Below are 14656 nucleotides of genomic sequence, written 5' to 3' on the forward strand. Positions count from 1 at the left end.
TTCAGAACTCCCTTTTAAATTTCTTTATAATCTACAGTCTATTGCTTGTTCTAACCAGTATCAATGCATCAGATAGCTGTATTATTGACTGTGTTGTCTTTGCCAATTCCCCTGGGCATGGAATTTTAAATGCTTTACTCCAAATAAAGTCACCTCACTCTGCTATCATTTGAGGCTGGGTTGCAATCATAGTAAGGCTTGGTCTACCTCTTGTTCACCTGAAATATGAGAAAGACTTATGGGTCATAAAGGCCAAGGGTTATTTGAGAACTAGTTGAACTTTGAATGCCCTCCCCAATGCACACATAGATCCATCCATTGGCAAAGAGTGGAAAGCTTATGGGCTTAAAGTATTTGATCACAACCTCTTCCCAAGTTATTGGTTAATCATCACATTATAAACACTGGAACAACCCTTAGGAAGCTAGGCATAAATATAAAAAATAAGAATAAAACAACTTTATTGAGATATCAGTAGGCATGTACCACGAGAGAGACAAGTTATGTAGATTAAATCAATAGAAAAGTACTTAAATACAAAGCAGAACATTAGTCAGAATCTAGAATATACTATATTACGTTTTTCAACCAGTATTGAGACTCAGACTAGCTGCAACATTGTTGGTTACTGATATCATCACTGCTTTTGACAATTCCCATAGAGATGGAATTTTTCATAATCTGCCCCAAATAAATTTAGTCCCCTCAGTTTTAAAGTTTATTTATTTATTTTGAGATAGAGAGAGCGAGAGAGCACGTGAGCAGAGGAGGGGCAGAGAGAAAGGGAGAGAGAGAGAATCCCAAGCAGGCTCTGCTCTGTCAGCACATAGCACAATGTGGGGCTCAAACTCACAAACTATGAGATCATGACCTGAGCCGAAACCGAGAGTCAGATGCTTAACCAACTGAACCACCCAGGCACCTTAGTCCCCTCAGTTTTTAGTTGAAATTATATTACATTATCAAAAATGTTCCATTTTCAACAAAAAAAATTACAAGTCATACATAGAAACAGAAGAGTGTGGCCTACATACAGGAATAATAGTTGACAGACACTATCTTGAGTGAACCCAGATATTAGATTTAGCAGGCAAGATACTCAAAGGAGCTATTATAAATGGAAAGAAAACTAAAGAAAACTATGTATAAAGAATTAAAGGAAGGCATGACAAAAATGACACATCAAAGAGAATAGCAATTTCAAGAGAATTGATGAGAAAGAACTAAATGATAATTCTGGAATTGGAAAATATAGTAACTGGAATGAAAAATTCACTAGAAGGCTCAACATCAGATTTGAGCTGGCAGAAGTAAGAATCAGATAACGTAAAAAAAGAACGGTAGAGATTAACCAAACTTAAGAATAGAAACAAAAATGATCAGAGCCTCAGAGACCTATGGGTCACTATCAAGTGTTCCAATGTTTGCATAATGGGAGCCCCATAAAAAGGAGTAAGAGAGGGGCAGAAAGAATATTTTTAAAAAAATAGGGGCACCTGGGTGGCTCAGTTGGTTAGACATCTGACTTTATTTCAGCTTAGGTCATGATCTCATGGTTCATGAGTTTGAGCCCTGTATCAGGCTCCTAACTGGGAGTACAGAGCCTGCTTGGGATTTTCTCTCTCTCCCTCTCTCTCTCTCTCTCTCTCCCCCTCCCCCCCTCTCTGTCCCTCCCCTGCACACACACATTCTCTCTCTCTAAAAAAAAAAAGTATATTTGAAAAAATAATGACCAAAAATGTCCCAGATTTGATGATAAACAATTTGGACATATCCAAAAATCTCAAGAAATTTCAACTAGGGTAAAAACTTAAAGATCTACATGTAGAAACATCATCAGTAAACTGCTAAAAGCCAAGGCAAAGAGAAAATCTTGAAATAAGCAACTAAAATGACTTACTTACTACATACAAAAGAACCACAACAATAGTAACAGCTAATTTTTGCAACAGAAACAATGGAAGGCAGCAGGTAGTGGGACAAAATATTAAAAGTACTGAAAAAAAATTGTTCAACCAAGAATTCTGTATCTAGCAAAACTGTCCTTCAAAAATTATGAAAGTAAAGTAGAAACAATCAGTATTAGTGAGGATGTGGAGAAAAAGAAACCCTGGTACACTGATGGTGCAAAGGCAAACTAGTGTAGCCACTATGGAAAATAGTAGGGAGGTTCCTTAAAAACATAACAACAGAATTACCATATGATCTAGTATGTCCACTATTGGATATTTCCCCAAAGAAAATGAAAATATTAATTTAAAAAGACATATGCATCTTTATTTATTATTTATTGCAACATTATTTATAATAGCCAAGACATGGAAGCAATCCAATTATCCATCCACAGATGAATGGATAAAGATGTGACATATATATGTGTATATATATATATATATATATATATATATATATATACACATATATATACATATATGTATATACATATACATATACATATATATACACATACACATATATATACATACACACAGATATATACATATATACATATATACATATTACATATACATATATATACATAATACATATACATATATGTATATATACACATATATACATATGTATATAGGATGGGATCCTATATGTACTATATACATATGTATATGTACACATATATGTATATGTATACATATGCACTATATACATATGTATATGGGATATATGTGTGTGTATACATAATCACATATACATTACATATACATATATATACATATATGTATATACATATATATACATAATTACATATACATATATGTATATACATATACATATATACACACACACACACATATATATATACATACACACACACACACATATATATATACATACACACACACACACATATATATGTCACACACACACACATTATCTATCGAATATTACTAGAATAATGCTAAGTGAAATAAACCAGAGAAAGACAAATGCCATATGATTTTACTCATATGTTGAAATGAAACAAAGAAAAAAACAAAACAACAACAACAACAAAAAACCAGAAAACCAGACTCTTAACTATAGAGTTAGAGTTGCAACTGGTGGTTGCCAGAGGGGAGGTATAGAGGGAAATGGGTGAAATAGGTGAAGGGTATTAAGAGTATACTTGTGATAAGCACCAAGTAATGTAGAAAATTGTGGAACAACTGAAACTAATATAACACTGTATGTTAATTATACTAGAATTAAAAAACAACAACAACATGAAGGTAAAGCAAATGAAATTCAGCAGCATATTAAAAAGATTATACATCATTATCAAGTGGCATTCATTTCTAGGATACAAGGATGATTCAACATATAATAATCAATCAGTGTAATACACCACATTAACAAATGAAGAAAAAAAAATGATGATCATTTCAATTGTTGCAGAAAAAGCATTTGACAAAATTCAACACGCTTTTATGATTAAAACAATCAACAAACTAGGGAATAGAAGGAAACTATCTCAAATAATAAAAGCCATGTATGCAAAATCCACAGCAAATATCATCCTCAATGGTGAAAAATTAAAATCGTTTCCTCTAAGATCAGGAACAAGAAAAGGATGCCAATGTCACCAATTCTACTTAATAGTACTGGAAGTTCTAGCCAAATCAATTCAGCAAGAAAAAGAAATAAAAGGCATCCATATTAGAAAGGAAGGAGTATGGGGTGCCTGGGTGGCTCAGTCAGTTAAGCATCCAAGTTTGGCTCAGGTCATGATCTCACAGTTCGTTAGTTCAAGCCCTGCATCGGGCTCTATGCTGACGACTCAGAGCCTGGAGCCTGCTTCCGGAATCTGTGTCTCCCCCTCTCTCTGGCCCACCCCCACTCGTGCTCTGTCTCTGTCTCTCAAAAATAAATAAACATTAAAAAAATTTAAAAAAAAGAAATAAAGGAGTAACATTATCTCTAATGGTGGGTAATATGATCCTATGTAGAAACCCTAAAGATTCCACACAAAAAGCTGTTAGAACTAATCATGAATTCAGCAAAGTAGCAGGATACAACGTCAACACACAGAAACCAGTTGCATTTTTATACACTGACAATGAATAATCTGAAAAGGGAAATTAAGAAAACAATTCCATTTACAATAGTATCAAATAAAAAAAATACTTAGGAACAAACTTAACCAAGGAGGTAAAAGATTTGTACACTAAAAACTATAAAACGTTGCTCAAGGAAATTAAAGAAGACATAAATGGAAACATGTCTTACGTTCTTGTATTCAAAAACTTGATATTGTTAAGATGTCAGTACTACCCAAATGATCTATAGACACATGAAGTCTCTATCAAAATCCCAATTATGTTTTTTTGCAGAAGTAGAAAAACCCATCCTAAAATTCAAATGGATTCTCAAAGAACCTAAAATAGCTAGAAAAATCTTGAAGAACAACAAATGTGGAGAAGTCACACTTGCTGATTTCAAAACTTATTATAAAGCTACAGATATCAAAACAGTGTGATACTGGCATAAAGACAGACAAATAAACCAATGGAATAGGATAGAGAGCCCAGAAATTAACCCTCATGTATATGGTCAAATGGTTTTTGACAAGTATGCTAATACCATTCAATGAAAAAGGGATAGTCTTTTCAACAAATGTGCTGGGAAAACTGGTTATCTCAGTGCAAAAGAATGAGGTTGGACCCTTACCTAATGCCATATGCAAAAATTAACTCAACATGGATCAAAGACATAAATGTAAGACCTAAAATTATAAAATTCTTAGAAGAAAACATAAAGCAAAAGCTTTGTAACACTGGACTTGGAAATTATTTATTGGATAAAATCTCAAAGGCACAGGTAACAAAAGAAAAAAATCACAAAATGCACTCATGAAAACTTAAAAATGTTATGCACCAATAGACATTATTGACAGAGTAAAAAGGCAACCCACAGAATGGGAGAAAATATTTGCAAGTCTGATAAGTGATTAATAACCAAGATGTGTAGAACTCCTAAAACTCTACAACAAAAAAAGCAAACAACCCAATTCAAAAATGGGCAAGGAATAGATATTTCTCCAAAGATATACAAATGACAAGTAAGCACATGAAAAGATGCTCAATACCACTAATCATTAGGTAAATGCAAAATAACACTACAATGAGATACTATCTCACACCCATTAGGATGGCTACTATCAAAACAACTCAGAAAATAATATTGGCAAGGATATAGAGTAATTGTCTTGTGCACTACTGGTGGAAATGTAAACTGGGATAGCCACTGTGGAAAACAGTATACTGGTTCCTTAAATAGTAAATAAAAGGATTATCATATGAGCCAAAAGAATTAAAAACAGAGTTTCAAGGAGTACACCCATGTTCACAGCAGTATTATTCATAATAGCTAAAACATGGAAGCAACCCAAGTGTTCACTGACAGATGCATAAGCAAAATGTGGTACATACATACAATGGAATATTATCTAGTCTTAAAAAGGAAGAAAATTCTATGATATGATAGAACACGTATGAACTTTGAAGACATGATACTAAATGAAATAAACCAGTCACAAAAAGAAAAATAATGTGTGATTCCACATATATGAGGTACTTAGTCAAAAGTATAGCGACAGAGTGTAGAATGGTGGTTGCCCAGGGCTGGAGGAAGGGAGGAATGGGGAGTTATTGTTTCATAGGTATAGAGTTTCAGTTTTAAAGATTAAAAGAGTTCTGGAGATGGATGGTGGTGATGACTGCAAAACACTATAAATATACTTAATACCACTGAACTGTGGTATTCTTAACATTCTTAAAAATGGTTAAGATGGTAAATTTTATGTTTATATGCATTTTACCACAATAAAAAAAAAACTGGAACAAAATTAAGGTAAAATAAAGACATTCCCAGAGTAACAATGGCTGAGAGATTTATTGCTGTCAGAACTGCTTTACAAGAACGAAAGGAAGTTCTTTGAAAAAGAAGGAAGTGATAGAATATGGTAACTCAATCCACATGAAGAAATAAAGAACACCAGTAAAGGTAATTACACAGTGTTTAAAAAACAAAATTCAACTGAGTAAATTTGAAGATAGAATTGGCTTTATTAAATGATTCACTAAATGAATCAGGCAGCAAGTAGAGGGGAGCTCCAAAGGAGTTGTATAAAATGGTAGGTTTTTACAGGAAGAAGGGTGGGGCAAGAAAGTTATTGGCAAAATAAAGGGATTGTTCCAGGTAAGGTTGTTTTCCCTTAGTGGAAGGACTAAGAGGTGTTATCATGCAGATTACCTCATCCTCCATAGAGATAACACAGAGAGGGTCCATGTGACTTGATTGGTGCTGATCAGAAAATTCCTTACTGATCCTTAGGACTTATTTCTGAGGGAGGTTGAAACTGTAATTAGGTTCGGTATGGAGCCTTGGTTTGGTGACTTGGCCTAAGTGATGCCATTTTGGGCCTGTGGTTTTAATTACAACAGGTAATTATAAAAGACAATACACAATATGTTTCCTTTTTGGTTTTAAAACTAATTTAAAAGACCAAGGCATAAAATAAAAATTATAAAGTTATATTGTTGATCTTGTCACATATAAGGATGAAACAATTATGACAGTAATAGCGCAAAGAGACTATGAGGAAGTGAAGCAATACATTGGAGCAAGGAATTAGGACCAGATGGAGACTCAAACCCACAGGATAATATAAGTATTAAAATATTCAAAAGAAAACCACAGACCTAAAATAAAGTGACTTAGGTTAAAGCCCCAGGTCAGTAAACCAAGACTTAATACCTAATCTGATTGCAGTTTCAACCCCCACCCCCACCCAGGAATGTAATATTTAACCAGTCAACAAGGAAATTCCTTATTAATACTAGGAAATTTACTGATAGACCCCTTCCACTCCCTTTAGGACAATCTTGTCTAAACAATGCATTCCTTACTAATAAATTCCTTTCTTTTTTTTTTCTTCTTAGGCCTTTTCTCTGCCTTTAAACAAACCTTTTGTTTAGCTCAGCGAGGTGGGATGTTGCCCAATTCATGAATCATTTAATAAAGCCGATTAGATCTTTAAATTTACTCAGTTGAATTTTGTTTTCTTAACAATAATAAATATATTGGTTAATATAAAAGATTATAGTTATAATTCCTCCTTTCTCCTCTTCTTTAAAAACGAGATTTTGTAAAGCAATAACTCTAACACTGCATTTTGGATTCATAACAAATATAGACATTACATGATAATAATAGCACAAAGAGAAAGAAGGAATTGAGTCATACTGGAACAAAGCTTCTCTATTTCACTAGAAGTTAGTATTACTCTGAAGCAGATAGTTATAAATTAAGATTAATACTGTAATCCTTAGAGCAGGGTTTCTCAATCTCAGTACTATTGATACTTTGGGCTGGAAAAGTCCCTTTATTGTGGACAGCTGTCTTGAATGTAGCAGGACATTTAGCAGCAACTCTTGCCTTTATCCAACAGATACCATTAACACTCTTAATTGTAACAAACAAAAATGTTTCCAGACATTATCAAATGTTTCCTTGGGGGAAGAATTATTTTCTTTTGAGAACAACTACCCTAGACCAATAACTAAGAAAATAACCCAAAAAACAAGTAAGAAAACTCAACAGAAAAATAAAGTGGAGCACTAAAAAATATCTACCTAATACAAAAGAAGGTGGTAAATGAAGAACACAAAACAAAAAAGACATGAGATACGGAAAATAGCAAAATGGCAGACTTAAGTCTAACCACCTTGAAAATTATTAAATGTAAATTGATTAAACTGCAATCAAAAGTCAGATATGGCCAGACTGGATTTAAAAAATCAGGTTCATCTATATGCTATCTATAAAAGAAATATTTCAGATTAAAATACACAACTAGATTGAACGTTTAAAAAATGGAGAATGATACACCATGCAAATAGTAACCATATGAGGACTAGAAAGAAGTACTGATACATGCTACTGATGTGGAAAACAAAGGCAGAACAAAAAAAAATTAAATTTCTTTACTGCCTACAGCCCATTAATAAGTCCTTGAAACGGGCAGAGTAACCTTCCTCTGGGAGCTCAGCTGCCTCAATGATGACACTTTGCTAAAAGCAAAAGGGTATCTTCGCTTAACATTATCCCAACATCCAGGATCCTGTAAGTCGGCTTTGATATGTAAAAAAAACCTTTGGAAACGTCCTTTATCTCTACCCAACAAGATATAGGTTGGCAATCATACTCCAAGCTTTTGGCTCACTGACACACATCTGAAGGGTCTCATGACTCAGTTTTTACTAAACAATAATAAATGACCTTTTCCTAACAGCAGCTCCTGGAAACCTTGTTTCCAAAATATGTTAGAGACTTACACTATCCCTGACCCCCTCCCAACCTGAAGGTATATAGTCAATCACTCTTCACAACCCCAGTGCAGCTTTTTCTGCCCATGGGACCTGTCCCGTGCTTTAATAAAACCACCTTTTTACACTATAAACGTCTCAAGAATTCTTTCTTGCCCATTGGCTCCAAACCCCTACACTCCACGCCACATCACTACCACATAGATAAACCTCAAAAACATATGCTAAGTGAAATAAGCCAGGCATAAAAGACCACATATTGTATAGTTCCATTTAAATGAAATGTCCAGAAAAGGCAAATCTGGATCTGAGAGTGCCTGGGTCTGTGAACGCAGATAAGAACAAGGAATTTTGAGGATTATAAAAATGTTCTAAAATTGGATTGTGATGATTATTGCACAATTCTGTAAATGTACTAAAAATCATAGAATTTACACTTAAAATGAGTGAATGTTATTTAATAAAGTTATTAAGAAAAGATAAATGAGAGACGTATGAGCCTTGCCTTATGATACTTCAGAATAACCAACATAAGATTATAATAGAAAAAGACAGATAATAGATAAAAGAAATCTCAGATATAAGTCCTAGAATTTAATTATGATTCATATATTTCTACATGGTAGGAAAGAAAGTAATGTTGAATACATATTGTTGTCTCTTTAAACCAATAAAGTCATATATTTAGACATCCATATTACACCAAAATATAAATTCCAAATGATTAAATAATTCAAGATAAAATAATACAAACTAAGGAAAACTAAGAGATAATATGTACAGTAGAGTAATTAGAGCATTTGTCCAATCAAAACTGGACATTTACATGATATCAGGAAAAAGGCAGACATATTTGGCTATATAAATATTCAAACTTTTTTATGATAAAATAAAAACAAAATAAAGAAAAGTAACGAATCTGGATCAATATTTGCAACACAGTTTGCAAACTACTGTTAATATTGCTAATGGACAAAATATTGCTAATGGACAAGAAAAACAACACAGAAGAAGATAAATAGACAAAAGATATGAATGAGCAACTAATTTGCTGGAGAGAAAATCCAAATTATTAACAGACACTTGAAAAGATAGTAACACTCACTGGTAGTAAGGTAAATGCAGAATAAGCTAAATACAGAAAACATTTGTACCCATCAGTCCAAATGATATATAACATGTATATCTAGAGAGTATACAGGGGAAAACCACACTTATTCGTTACTTAGGATATGTGAACTTTCCAGAAAGCAAACTAACAACATATATTCAAATTAAAATTATATCCACTTTGATATTAGAATCCTGTTACCGAGAATCACCTCCATATAAATAAAAGCATCCAAACTGAACGATTTATATACAAGTTTGTTTAGTGAAACGTTATTCATTGTGTCAATATCTGGAAGCAAAGGTAATGCCCGTATAAAAAGACAGTTGTATATATTAAGGCACATCCTCACCATGGAATATTAGGTTGTAATTTGAAAGAAATAAATTAGACCTAAGCCATTTGACCAAAATTAGTATGTCCATGGTATTGCTGAGTGAGGGAGAAACAAGATAAAACTTCATATTTAAAGGGAGTTTTTAGAAGACAGAATAACCATGAATGTGTAAAATGCGTATGTATATCTGCACACATATGCATAAGCACTTATATGTGATTCTATGAGTATGAGAAAGCTATGAAAGAAAATGCTTTCAGTTACTGGGTTTCTGGAGAGGGAGGTGATGTGGTTGGAGGGAATATAAAAACTGGGGAAAGGAGAGGTAGGTAAAGAAAAAAAAAAGAAAAAAATAAGACTGGACCACCATGGAGCACCATGCATAAAAAAATCTCATTTCCACATTCTCATAAAATTATATATGTGTCTTTATGTGTAAAAATATTTTAAAATTACTTTCAAAATGTCAAGTTCATACTTCGTGGTTGAACATACTTAAAATCATTTCCCACAAATGATCTCCAGAGTTTTGAAATAGAAATTAACAGACTACTGTTTTAAATGCAAATCTCCTAATATCTTTTCTGATTCTTCATTTCACCCCAAGTCATGTTAATTTGGATCCTGGAAATTGACATAGATTCGTGTGCTTTTTCCATTAAGGGAGGAAGAACTTGACTGAGGACAAAGTGCAGTGGGGGGTACTTTGTTTTAAGATTTTATTATTTTTTTTTTAATTTTTTTTCAATGTTTATTTATTTTTGGGACAGAGAGAGACAGAGCATGAACAGGGGAGGGTCAGAGAGAGAGGGAGACACAGAATCGGAAACAGGCTCCAGGCTCTGAGCCATCAACCCAGAGCCTGACGTGGGGCTCGAACTCACGGACCGCGAGATCGTGACCTGGCTGAAGTAGGACGCTTAACCGACTGCGCCACCCAGGCGCCCCAAAGATTTTATTATTTTTTAAAGTAATCTCTACACTTGATATGGGGCTCAAACTCACAACCCCGAGATCAAGAGTCTCATGCTCCATTGACTGAGCCAGCCAGAAGCCCGTGTGGGGGGTACTTCTGAGTGGCTTGGAGGTTTGGTACTCTGTAATCTCAAACCCTACCATGTATCACTATTGGACTCTTGATCAATTCCCTAATTTTACACATGCAGTCCAATATAATAGTTAATTCTAGTAGGGTTGTAATTCAGCAAGCCAGAGAATGAACTTCTGGGTTTGACTTTAGAACATCTCTAAGCCGTAAGTAAGGTTAGAATTTCCAGATTTGAATTTGTCTTGCTTGAAATTATCCTTGAGTATTAATATTTTTATCTCCACATACTAGATGACTAGAGATACCAGATGACTGCAGCAGCTTCTTACTCATCATAATTTCATTATCAATGGACACATGATTTCAGGTGATCAAGGTGGTAAGTACATTTGCTATTGAATACCATAGTGAGAATATAAGAGAATTAGAATATAAATAGATTTGCTGTCTTTTGCACCTCCATCTATATTAATTTTAAATGTTTATTTATTTTGGGGGGAGAGAGAGTGCGAGCAGAGGAGGGGCAGATAGAGGGAGACAGACGATCCAAAGCAGGTTCTGTGCTGACAGCAGAGAGCCTGATGTGGGGATTGAACACACGAATTGTGAGATCATGACCTGAGCCAAAGATGGATGCTTAACTGACTGGGCCACACAGGCACCCCAACCCTCCTTTAAAAACCCACACATTTTACTGGGGGTCAAGTGAAGAACAAAATTCACTTTTTAGTGCCGATTTGAATACCAGTTTGGATTCTTTTTAATATGAAATTTATTGTCAAATTGGTTTCCATACCACACCCAGTGCTCATCCCAACAGGTGCCCTCCTCAATGCCCATCACCCACCCTCCCCTCCCTCCAACCCCCCATCAACCCTCAGTTTATTCTCAGTTTTTAAGAGTCTCTTATGATTTGGCTCTCTCCCTCTCTCTTTTTTTTTCCTTCCCTTCCCCCATGGTCTTCTGTTAAATTTCTCAGGATCCACATAAGAGTGAAAACATATGGTATCTGTCTTTCTCTGTATGACTTATTTCACTTAGCATAACAGGCACATGAAAAGATGCTCAACATCACTCCTCATCAGGGAAATACAAATCAAAACCACACTGAGATACCACCTCATGCCGGTCAGAGTGGCTATGAACAAATCAGGAGAATATAGACGCTGGAGAGGATGTGGAGAAACGGGAACCCTCTTGCACTGTTGGTGGGAATGCAAACTGGTGCAGCCACTCTGGAAAACAGTGTGGAGGTTCCTCAAAAAATTAAAAATAGATCTACCCTATTACCCAGCAATAGCACTGCTAGGAATTTACCCAAGGGATACAGGAGTGCTGATACATAAGGGCACTTGTACCCCAATGTTTATACCAGTTTGGATTCTTTGGTTCCAACCAACATAATTTGAATTTGGTTCACACTAGTTAAGAAAAGGATGTTTTGCAAAGGATACCAGATTAAAAGAGCATTTGTGAAAATGGACTCTGGATTCAGAGTGACTGGCTTGAAATTCCAGCTTCATTTGTAAAACAGGAATAATAGTACTTAGGTCATATAAAGTTGTTGAGATAATTTAAGAGAATTATGTCTGTAAAACACTTAACTTACGGTGAGCGTCTTTATTAAAAGTCTAAAAGTCTGCTATTGTTATTTTGCTTGTTAAAAAACTTCCTGTGAGGAAACCCAGTAAGCAAGGTATCACTGGAGATTCTCAACAGCAGGAGAACCTGGACAGTATCTTGTTAGGAGACAGGGGTAGAATGACTGGCCTTTTGTGGTTCACATGATCTCCTTGTGGCAAGGGGAGACAAGGGGCCACCATGGAGAGTCCCAGTGAGGTGCATAAAATGGGGAAGGGTTAATATCCCTAACCAAGAGTAGTGCACAGTTACTGGAGGAAGGGTAAAAGGATGTTGGGCAGGGAAAAATAACAGATGTTATCCACAAAATAAATATATATCTATATGTTTATTTACTGTAAAACAATACCTTGGAAAATTATCTGACCCATTTTTCTTCCTCTAAATAGGGCTGACCATTAAGCATCCTAAGAATAGAGCTTGCTGCCTTCTTCTTGAACATGTATTAAGATGCTGACACATACATATCTTCCAACAGCTGGCATGATGCTCAATCAAGAAATAATCCCTTGTTTCTAAAAACATTTCTTACAAGCTGCATTCAGACCAGTGTTCTATCAGTGAAGGAAGTGATCCCTATTCCGTAATTCCATATAGTGAAGTTTTTAAGAACACTTCTAATAAAGATGTTGCTAAGAATGCTAGAATAAGAAAGAAGGAAAGGAAAGGAAAAGGAAAAGGAAAAGGAAAAGGAAAAGGAAAAGGAAAGGGAGAAACCTTAATTTTTCAGTTATAAGATATCTTGTGGCAAAATGGTTTAGCTTCTCCATGGTCCTGTTTCTCTGGTCCACTATGTGAAAGAATTAACATATCTTCTTAATATTCTTCTCATAGCTGTCTTCACCTCCTTGTTCTGTAGGCTGTAGACAAGGGGGTTCAGCATGGGAGTGACCACACTGTATTTCAAGAACACCATCTCCAGACGGGAGCCTGAAGTTGGCAAGAGATAGCTGAGGAAACCTGAGCCATAGAACAAGATCACAGTAGTGAGGTGAGAAGAGCAAGTAGAGAAGGCCTTGCTTCTGCCTGAGGTGGAGCTGATGCTCAGGATGGTGGAGACAATGCGAACATAGGAAAACACAATCATAATGAAGGTTCCAAAGAAATGCAAGACAGAGGAGCACAGCAGGAATGTGAAGTTGGTCGAGGTATCAGAACAAGACAGAGGGAAGAGAGAAGACAGCTCACAGCTGAAGTGGGGAAGAGTCTGGTCCTCGCAATAGTCTAAATTGACAGCCAAGAGGATATTAATGAGAGCATCAACAAAGGCCAGGCCCCAGGAACCCCACGCCATCCCAACACAGAGCTGGTTGCTCATCACCTGGCCATAGAGCAGAGGGGAGCTGATGGCTACATAGCGGTCATAGGCCATCACAGCCAGCAGACAGGCCTCCGTGCCCCCGGTGGCAAACACAAAGAAGGCCTGAGCCAGGCAGCTCTCTACAAAGATGGTTTTTCTTTCAGAAAGTAGATTCTCCAGCATCTTGGGGACTGTGACAGATGAGTGGCAGAGGTCCAGGAAGGACAGTTGTCTAAAAAGAAGTACATGGGCATGTGGAGGTGAGAATCAGTCCTAATCACCAGCAGCATCACCAGGTTCCCCATCAGGGTCAGGACGTAAATCACCAGAAACAACATGAAGAGCAGAATTTGAGTCTGAGGGTCAGCAGATAACATAAGGAGGATGAACTCACTGACAATGCTGTGGTTTCTCATGGTGATAAAAATATTTACCCTGGGAATCCAAGAAAGAAAGACATCAGAACTCCTTTTGTGCCTCCAATTTACCCCTAATGCCTTAGCCTTCCTGTTCATGTACGTTATTTCACAAATGTACTGGAAACCATATTGAAATATTTCTAAGCTGACTTCCTAATCATGACAATAAATTTGATATTCTTGGATGACAGCCCACCATCCCTCTATCAGTTCCTTACGTAATTTTGTAGGCCCTCATGTTATGCCCCTAGAGGTCCCCTTCTTTTATTTTTAAGATAGGTATTAACACAAAGAACATTTTGTATATTCAGTGGGAATAGAGAAATTTTGTTGGTGCGGCAGAATAAAAGGTTAATAACAGAAGTAAAATTCTTGAGAAAGGGACAATGACCCAGAGCACAAGTAATTTTGTCTATAGGTAGGAGAAGGGGGCCTTTATCTGTTGAAAATAAGAGGTAAGGTAAAGACAGTGGGGA

General features: G+C 35.7%; 1 protein-coding gene across 1 annotated transcript; it reads right to left on the reverse strand.

Annotated features, from left to right (window-relative positions):
• Positions 1-13251: 13251 nt before the first annotated feature.
• LOC123591818 (olfactory receptor 8S1-like) lies at positions 13252-14352 on the reverse strand. The gene is given in 2 exon segments (XM_045466472.1): positions 13252-13988; positions 13991-14352. Coding segments are annotated over 2 exon segments (1023 nt in total). The 5' UTR covers positions 14277-14352.
• Positions 14353-14656: the final 304 nt, after the last annotated feature.

Source organism: Leopardus geoffroyi, chromosome B4 (assembly GCF_018350155.1).
Source record: "Leopardus geoffroyi isolate Oge1 chromosome B4, O.geoffroyi_Oge1_pat1.0, whole genome shotgun sequence".
Classification (NCBI taxonomy): domain Eukaryota; kingdom Metazoa; phylum Chordata; class Mammalia; order Carnivora; family Felidae; genus Leopardus; species Leopardus geoffroyi.